Source organism: Salvelinus sp. IW2-2015, linkage group LG4p (assembly GCF_002910315.2).
Source record: "Salvelinus sp. IW2-2015 linkage group LG4p, ASM291031v2, whole genome shotgun sequence".
NCBI lineage: Eukaryota > Metazoa > Chordata > Actinopteri > Salmoniformes > Salmonidae > Salvelinus > Salvelinus sp. IW2-2015.
In genome coordinates, this window is record NC_036841.1 from 6,124,147 (window position 1) to 6,133,725 (window position 9,579).

General features: G+C 44.3%; 1 protein-coding gene across 1 annotated transcript in view; it reads left to right on the forward strand.

Annotated features, from left to right (window-relative positions):
- The window catches only part of trpc4b (transient receptor potential cation channel, subfamily C, member 4b), a 58,707-nt gene that overhangs the window by 45,710 nt on the left and 3,418 nt on the right, over positions 1-9,579 (forward strand). The window contains exons 6-12 of the mRNA XM_070437548.1: positions 659-859; positions 5,301-5,486; positions 5,638-5,788; positions 7,858-7,997; positions 8,292-8,435; positions 8,764-8,936; positions 9,433-9,579. The exon at positions 9,433-9,579 is cut by the window's right edge and continues 49 nt beyond it. Coding sequence (XP_070293649.1) covers positions 659-859; positions 5,301-5,486; positions 5,638-5,788; positions 7,858-7,997; positions 8,292-8,435; positions 8,764-8,936; positions 9,433-9,579 — 1,142 coding nt within the window. The remainder of the gene's footprint in view (positions 1-658; positions 860-5,300; positions 5,487-5,637; positions 5,789-7,857; positions 7,998-8,291; positions 8,436-8,763; positions 8,937-9,432) is intronic.

A 9,579-nucleotide genomic window follows, 5' to 3' on the forward strand; every position in this document is an offset into this window, starting at 1 on the left:
TCCTAGCAGTAATAAAGACTTTATAAGGAGTTTGTCCTAGCAGTATAAAGACTTTATAAGGAGTTGTCCTAGCAGTATAAAGACTTTATAAGGAGTGTCCTAGCAGTATAAAGACTTTATAAGGAGTCTGTCCTAGCAGTATAAGACTTTATAAAGAGTTGTCCTAGCATATAAAGACTTTATAAAGAGTTGTCCTAGCAGTATAAAGACTTTATAAAGAGTTGTCCTAGCAGTATAAAGACTTTATAAGGAGTGTGCCCTAGCAGTATAAAGACTTTATAAGGAGTTGTCCTAGCAGTATATAGACTTTATAAAGAGTTGTCCTAGCAGTAATAAAGACTTTAATAAAGAGTTGTCCTAGCAGTATAAAAGACTTTTATAAGGAGTTGTCCTAGCAGTAACAAGACTTTATAAGGAGTTGTCCTAGCAGTATAAAGACTTTATAAGGAGTTGTCCTAGCAGTATAAAGACTTTATAAAGAAGTTGTCCTAGAGTATAAAGACTTTATAAGAGTTTTCCTAGCAGTATAAAGACTTTATAAAGAGTTGTCCTAGCAGTATAAAGACTTTATAAGGAGTCGTCCTAGCAGTATAAAGACTTTATAAAGAGTTTTTAACTAGTTTATTGACTGTTAACTAACAGTTCCTGACTGTTTCAGGTGGAGAATGAGTTTATGTCGGAGTATGAGGAGCTATCTCAGCAGTGTAAACAGTTTGCCAAGGACCTGTTGGACCAAACCAGGAGCTCCAGAGAACTAGAGCTGATCCTGAACTACAGAGACGACATTAACCCTCTACTGGATGAGAACACCAATGACCTGGCCAGACTCAAACTGGCTATCAAATACACACAGAAAGAGGTAAGACAAAACCAATGTTTCCTCAGAAAAATGTGTTTATTGTCATTTTTCTGCTTGTTGAAGCTTGGCCAGGTGACTCTCCCTCCCAATGTACAGCTGAGGGTTTTACATGTTGTATTTCAGTGGATAAAGCATGAAGCTAACGTCTGCTGTTATCTTTAAAATAGGATTGAGAAGTAGTAGATTGCCGGATTTGGGTGGAGACTTCCTATGGGAGTTGTAATTCTGTGGTAATCACCAGGCTGTGTCTGAAAATGGCATCCTTCCTTAGTAAAACAACACATTACTGGAGCTACACAACATGACCAAAACCTGCTCGTCGAACATCTCATTCCAAAATCATGGGCATTCATATAGAGTTGGTCCCCTGTTTGTTGCTATAACAGCCTCTACTCTTTTGGGAAAGCTTTCCACTAATGTTTGAACATTGCTGCAGGGATTTGCGTCCATTCAGCCACAAGAGCATTAGTGAGGTTGGGCGCTGATGTTGGGCGATTAGACATGYCTCGCAGTCTGCATTCCAATTCATCCCAAAGGTGTTCGATGGGGTTGAGGTCAGGGCTCTGTGCAGGCCAGTCAAGTTCTTCCACACCGATCTCAACAAACCATTTCTATATGGATCTCGCTTTGTGCACGGGGGCATTGTCATGCTGAAACAGTAAAGGTCCTTCCCCAAACTTTTGGCAGTAAGTTGGAAGCACAGAATTGTCTAGAATGTCATTGTATGCTGTAGCGTTAAGATTTCCCTTCACTGGAACTAAGGGGCCTAGCCGAACCATGAAAAATTAGCCCCAGACCATTATTCTTCCTCCACCAAACTTTACAGTTGGTACTCTGCATTTGGGAAGGTAGCGTTCTCCTGGCATTCGCCAAACCCAGATTGGTCCGTCGGACTCCCAGATAGTGAAGCGTGATTCATCACACCAGAGAACACATTTCCACTGCTCCAGAGTCCAATGGCGGTGAGCTTTACACCACTCCAGCTGACGCTTAGGATTGCACATGATGATCCTAGGCTCGTGTGCGGCTACTCTGCCATGGAAACCCATTTCATGAAGCTCCTGACGAGCAGTTTAAGTGCTGACGTTGTTTCCAGATGCAGTTTGGAACTCGGTAGTGTGTGTTGCAACCGTGACATACGATTTTTAAAAAGCTACGTTCTTCAGCACTCTGCGGTCCTGTTCTGTGAGCTTGTGTGGCCTACCACTTCGTGGATGAGCCATTGTTGCTTCACAATACGTTACCACTTCACAATAACAGCACTTACAGTTGACCGGGGCAGCTCTAGCAAGGCAATAATTTGATGAACTGACTTGTTGGAAAGGTGGCATCCTATGAAGGTGCCACTTTGAAAGTCACTGAGCTCTTCAGTAAGGCCATTCTACTGCCAATGTTTGTCTATGGAGTTTGCATTCAATGGAAACATAAATACCTTATTTACATAAGTATTCAGACCCTTTGCTATGAGACTCAAAATTGAGCTCGGGTGCATCCTGTTTCCATTGATGATCCTCYAGATGTTTCTACAACTTGATTGGAGTCCACATGTTGTAAATTCAATTGATTGGATATGATTTGGAAAGGCACACACCTGTCTATATAAGGTCCCACAGTTATATAAGGTCCCATGTCAGAGCAAAAACCAAGCCATGAGGTCGAAGGAATTATCAGTAGAGCTCCGAGGCAGGATTGTATCGAGGCATAGATCTGGGGAAGGTTACCAAAAAAATTCTGCAGCATTGAAGGTCCCCAAGAACACAGTGGCCTCCCTCATTCTTAAATGGAAGACGTTTGGAACCACCAAGACTCTTCCTAGAGCTGGCCGCCCGGCCAAACTGAGCATTAGAGGGAGAAGGGCCTTGGTCAGGGAGGTGACCAAGAACCCGATGGTCACTCTGATAGAGCTCCAGAGTACCTCTGTGGAGATGGGAGAAKKTTCCAGAAGGACAACCATCTCTMRAGCACTCCACCAATCAGGCCTTTATGGTAGAGTGGCCAGARGGAAGCCACTCCTCAGTAAAAGGCACCTGACCGCATGCGTGTAATTTGCAAAAGGCACCTAATAACTCTCAGACCACGAGAATAAAGATTCTCTGGTCTGATGAAACCAAGATTGAACTCTTTGGCCTGAATGCCAAGCGTCACGTCTGGAGGAAACATCTGGCATCATSCCGACGGTGAAGRATGGTGGTGGCAGCATCATGCTGTGAGGATGTTTTTCAGCGGCAGGGACTGGGAGACTAGTCAGGATCGAGGCAAAGATGAACGGAGCAAAGTACAAAGAGATCGTTGATGTAAACCTGCTCAAGAGTTCAGACTGGGGTAAAGGCTCACCTTCCAATAGGACAAAGACACTAAGCACACAGCCAAGACAATGCAGGAGTGGCTTTGGGACAAGTCTCTGAATGTCCTTGAGTGGCCCAGCCAGAGCCCGGACTTGAACCGAATCTCTGGAGAGACCTGAAAATAGCTGTGCAGCAACACTCCCCATCCAACCTAACAGAGGTTGAGAGGATCTGAAGAGAGGAATGGGAGAAACTCCCCAAACAGGTGTTCCAAGCTTGTAGCGTCATACCCAAGAAGACTCGAGACAGTAATCGCTGTCAAAGGTGCTTCAACAAAGTAAATGGTCTGAATACTTAAGTAAATGTGATATTTCAGTGTTTTATTTTTTATACATTTGGCAAACATTTCAAAAAATGTGTTTATGCTTTGTCATTATGGGGTATTGTGTGTAGATTGATGCGGGAAAAAAAGTGATTTAATACATTTTAGAATAAGGCTGTAACGTAACAAAATGTGGAAAAAGTCAAGGGGTCTGAACACTTTCCGAATGCACTGTATGTCTCAGTCTGCTGTCCAGTCCCTTGATGGGAACATAATGAAACATAATGATACAGCAATAATGATGCTACAAATACGATAATGCTCTGACTGAATGTTTCCTTGGAATACTGACTCACAATACATCTACATTACACAGAAAGCAACATGTTACACAGGACAACAACAACCTTGGCTACATTGCATATGGCACCCTATTCCCTATTTGTGGTCTTATCATGGCTGGTKTGCCGTCAGTAGTTTGTGGGAATATTGTCTCATGTTAAGTGTACAGCAGTGTATTGTGAATTTTTGGTTTATGGTTGGTTGCTGCTAGACTTACTGTAGATGAGCATGTACAGTACAGTTATGAAATGGAAGTTGTGAAATGTTGCCCCCTCCTGAGTAGAATGGGATACTGCATCTGTTTTCACGTTGAGAGTGAAGAGGACTGAGAACTGCAGAAAAAACACAAATTCWTTGCTTAATACTTTAAACCCTTTCCATGAGACGGACATTTACAGTATGACACTACTGAAAATACACAACATGCTATATCGCTTTAAGGTTAGGGATAGAACAGAGATAAGAKTCCATAGAGAGACATTTATAAAGAACTCCATGTTCCTGTTTGAAAGAGTGCCTGTCTGTCAAATATGTTCCTCATTAAACATCATTATGTTTTTGTCTCTGTCAGATTTGATAGAACCATCTGCTGAACATTTGCGCTGCTCTGTGTGACGTAAGGTTAATCTCAGTCTAATGGAATTACGAACAATTACAAACAAATGGATCCCCATCACTTAGAGCAGGGCATTGTGGGGGATGAGGTCGTTAGTGAGGTCATCAGTCAGAGAGCGCCTGAGACAGAGAGTGTTTTAGATAGTGCCTGAGACGGATAGAGTGTTCCTTATCAAACCTTGTAAGCAGAGGCAGATCTGAGAGAAATASCCTTTTCACACTACTGAGCCTAATTGAGCCGAACTGTAATGGTCTGGTTACACACCCACCACAGTTCCTGGAACTGTGCTGACAAGGACAATATGAAGAGAAAGTATCCAACACAGCGCAGTACAGTGTGTGAGGAGGATATTAGAGAGGAACAGAGATGCCAGGCAGGGACACTTGGGACCAGGCCAAGAACAGCTGGTAACACTCATCAGAATGATCAGGCACATTAAGGTCATTAACAGCTGGAGGTGCTGCTGGACTAAACCAGACTAAACAGGATGCACACATAATGTAATCTGGGACGTCAATTGACCTCCTCCATTAGCTGAGTATGTTTACTGCTGTCAGTATGCTGTATGCTGTACCCAACTGCCAAGGCTTGTTAAGATGTGCCTGTTTTCGTGTCAGTTGTTTGTCAATGTGGTGTGGAAAGCAAGTGAGAAAGAATATTAAACATTGTGAAGTTGCATTAGACACACAGGTCTCCATTAACAACTAATCAGTAATGTATCATAAAGGCTGACTCACTCTCTCTTTCTATCCCTCCCTCCCTCCCCCTTCATACCCCCTCTCTCGCTCCTCTTTCTCATCCCTCTCTCTCTCTCTCTCTCTCTCTCCTTTCCTCCCCTCCCCTCCCCTCCTCCCTCCCTCAATCTCCCTCCTCCAGTTTGTAGCCCAGCCCAACTGTCAGCAGCTGCTTGCGTCTCGTTGGTACGATGAGTTCCCTGGATGGAGGCGTCGTCACTGGGCAGGGAAGTTCCTAACCTGTGTCTTCATCGGCCTCCTCTTCCCCCTCTTCTCCCTCTGCTACCTGGTATCTCCTAAGAGCCGCTATGGACACTTCATCAGGCAAGTAGCCTAGACATTAGAGAGGCAGGCCAGCAACTGGAGGGTTGCCAGTTTGAATCCCTGGTCTGATGGGAAAAATCTGTCAGGAAGCTGAAGTTGAATTTATGTTAGACCTAATGGACAATAAAGTAATCTTCTTCTACATCATTAGGAAGCCCTTCATCAAGTTTATCTGCCACACAACGTCCTATCTCACCTTCCTGTTCCTGCTGCTGCTGGCCTCCCAGCACATCGTCTCTACAGACCCTAACAGACAGGGGCCGACTCCTACTGTGGTGGAATGGATGATACTGCCCTGGGTACTGGGTAAGAGTGTGTGTGTGTGCGCGTGAAGAGGTGCACAACATGGTTGGTCAAGAAAGGAAAGACCCGGACACATGCTGCTCCCTCCAAAGTGATACATAACACGATGTCAACTCCACAGAAGGTCAGCTGATAATAGAGCGTCATTCGAGACATACCACGTAGACTGCTATTGGTGTTAATGATGTTAGTTGATGACAATTCTGACAGGAAGGGGTAGAATCCAAGCTTGTGTTTCAGCCAAATACTCTATCTACCTTTTACAGCTGGTTTTCATGCATTGTACGCACACTGTATTGTAAGACAACCCAGCCCGTGTCTTTCCTATGTTACTCCCATTACGGTGTTCTGTTCAGTGCAACCGCATGGCAGGATGCATGGGCTTGCTACCTGTCTACCTGTTCATACCTGTCTACCTGTCCTGTATCACCGCCTGATATGGCAAATGCGCCACCCTCAATTGCAAAGCGCTACAGAGGGTGGTGTGGTCAGCCCAGTACGTCACTGAGGCCAGGCTCCCTGCAATCCAGGACCTCTATCAGGCGGTGTCAGAGGAAGGCCCGAATAATTCCCAAAGACTGCAACCACCCTAGCCATAGTTCACTCTGCTACCGTCCAGCAAATGGTACCGGAACGTCGGCTCTTGGACTAACAGGCTCCGAGACCGCTTCTACCCCAAGCCTGACTGCTAATTAGTTAATTAATGGTTACCCGGACTACTTACACTGACCCTATCTTGCACTGACTCTATGCACGCTCACACACAAACTAGAACAACACTCTCACACAAAACCCATACACATTCAGATACACTCATATGCACAAAACGCCCGCAACGCACAGCCATCGCACTGCCCGCACTTTTGTTTTGTTATACAGGTTTTAGGCCCGCCCGCCCGCCCGCCCGCGCACGCACGCGACGCACGCAACGCACGCACGCACGCACGCACGCACGCAACGCAACGCACGCACGCACGCACGCACGACGCACGCACGCACGCACGCACGCACACACACACACACACACACACACACACACACACACACACACACACACACACACACACACACACCACACACACACACACACACACACACACACACACACACACACACACACACACACACACACACACACACACACACACAGAGAGATGTAGGATCTTAATTTGAGCCAGTTTACTACGAGCAGGAAAATAATCCTGCAGCAACAGGAAATGTAAATGATTATATGGATTATAATTAATGGACATTTTGGTAGGGGTTGATATATTTTTCGGTAGTGTAAATCAAGTCTGAAAWTACAAACTTTAGAAGCCTTTTTAAAACTCAAATACATTACAAGATTGCATTTCCTGCTATGCAGGAAAATTCTCACCAACATAAAAGTGATCAAATTAAGATCCTACATATACTCACATACATGCATACAGAGTCACTTTAGCCGGCCTTCATGTACATATCTACCTGAAATATCTCTTCCCCCTGCACATTGATCTGGTACTGGTACTCTGTATATACAGTAGCTCCATTCTTTTGTCTTTTCTTTTTATTATAATTCTTTAACTCTGCATCGTTGGGAAGGGCTTGTAAGCAAGTATTTCACGGTTAGGTCTACACCTGTTGTATTKGGCGCATGTGACAAATACAATTTGATCTGATTTGATTTTAACACTCCCTCTTCACCTGAGGAATGTGGCCATAGATCAGAGAAGTGAGAGAGACATGACAACCTTAACCCTAGAGTTACTAGAACTGCATTCCAAATGGCACCATATTCCCTATTTAGATCACTACTTTAGACCAGGCCTCAATAGGCCCTCGTCAAAAGTAGTGCACTATGTAGGGAATAGGGTGAGTTACATAGGGCTCTGGTCTAAAGTAATGCTCTTTGCAATGGATAGGATGCCATTGTTGTCTGTTCACACTGCTATGCTTTATCTTGGCCAGGTCGCAGTTGCAAATGAGAACTTGTTCTCAACTAGCCTACCTGGTTAAATAAAGGTGAAATAAAAAAATAAAAATAAATTTGGAACATAATTAACCCTGCTGGTCTGTTCTCTGTCCTATAGGCTTCATCTGGACAGAGATTAAACAGATGTGGGATGGAGGGTTCCAGGACTATATCCATGACTGGTGGAACCTCATGGACTTTGTTATGAACGCTCTGTACCTGGCTACCATTTCTCTGAAGATCGTTGCCTATGTCAAGGTACTGTATGATGGTTGTTGTGTACTAGATAATATGAAATACGCTAGAATAAATCGTTGACGAATTCTTGAAAATACAACCACCTTACACTCAGGCTTCATTTAAATGAATAGGAGCGCCTCACGCTCGTCAAAAGTTGTCCGGTGGAGAAGGCCTATTGGACTTACTATGTAATGCCGCCTCGCTGTCTCACCCCCTTCTCCCACAGTAGAGTTTGACCTCTCCCCTCTCTGTCTCTCCCTCTCTCCCACAGTAGACTGACCTGTCCCCTCTGTCTCTCCCTCTCTCCCACAGTACAGTGGCTTCAGGGCCAGGAACGAATGGCAGATGTGGCATCCTACCTTGGTAGCAGAGGCTGTGTTTGCCATCGCTAACATCTTCAGCTCCCTCCGCCTCATCTCTCTGTTTACAGCTAACTCCCACCTGGGACCTCTACAGGTCAGGATTATCATACTACATTTACATGATTTGTCATTTAATACTATGTTTCTGTCGTTATGTCCAGGAGCAGTATGTATTAAGCATCTTAGAGTAGGACTGCTGATTTAGGATCAGTTTTTCCTTTTAATTCACAATTAATAATATTACATGGTCAGGGGGGGGACCTGATCCTAGATCACCTACTCTGAGAATATTGATACATACATACTGATCTGTAAAGCACTGAGCTGCAATTTATTATATGAAATGTTCTCGTTTATGATGATGATTATGATGATGAATATAAATGTAAATGTAAATATGACGATAATCCTCATTATTCCAGATCTCTCTGGGCAGGATGCTGCTYGACATCCTTAAGTTCCTGTTTATCTACTGCCTGGTGCTCCTGGCCTTCGCTAACGGGCTCAACCAGCTCTACTTCTACTACGAGACAGACGAGGGACTGAAGGGATGCAAGGGCATCCGCTGCGAAACACAGAACAACGCTTTCTCAACGTTCGTAAAGACAATGCATTATAATGTGTTCGTTTGTAGTTCTGGTAGGGTTAAAAAATGCTGTTAACTTTCCCAAAATGCCCGGAATCAGGAGGCAATTAGCAGGAAAACCAGGAATTTCTGGAATTTGGGGAAAGTTACTGGAATTTTGCAACCTTACATTTGAATTTATTTTGATGGATATGTATGTTTTGCCAATTGGCTGGATTAGGGCAAAACTGGAATGGCAGCCTTTTGTGATATCTTGACTATTCTTGTAGATCCTGCTTACCTTATATATTTAGAAATATAACCCCCTCTCTCTTGCATCCCTTTCTCTCTCTCTTGCATCTCTCTCTCTCTCTCTCTCTCTCTCTCTCTCTCTCTCTCTCTCTCTCTCTCTTTCATCTGTCTCTCTCTCTTTCATCCCTTTCTCTTGCTCTCTCTTTCATCCCTTTATCTCTCCCTCTCTCCCTCTCATCTCTCGCTCTCTCATCTCTGTCTCTTTCTCCTCTAGGTTGTTTGAGACACTCCAGTCTTTGTTCTGGTCTGTCTTTGGGTTGATCAGTCTGTATGTGACCAACGTGGAGGCAGACCACCAGTTCACAGAGTTTGTAGGGGCCACCATGTTCGGAACCTATAACGTCATCTCTCTGGTGGTTCT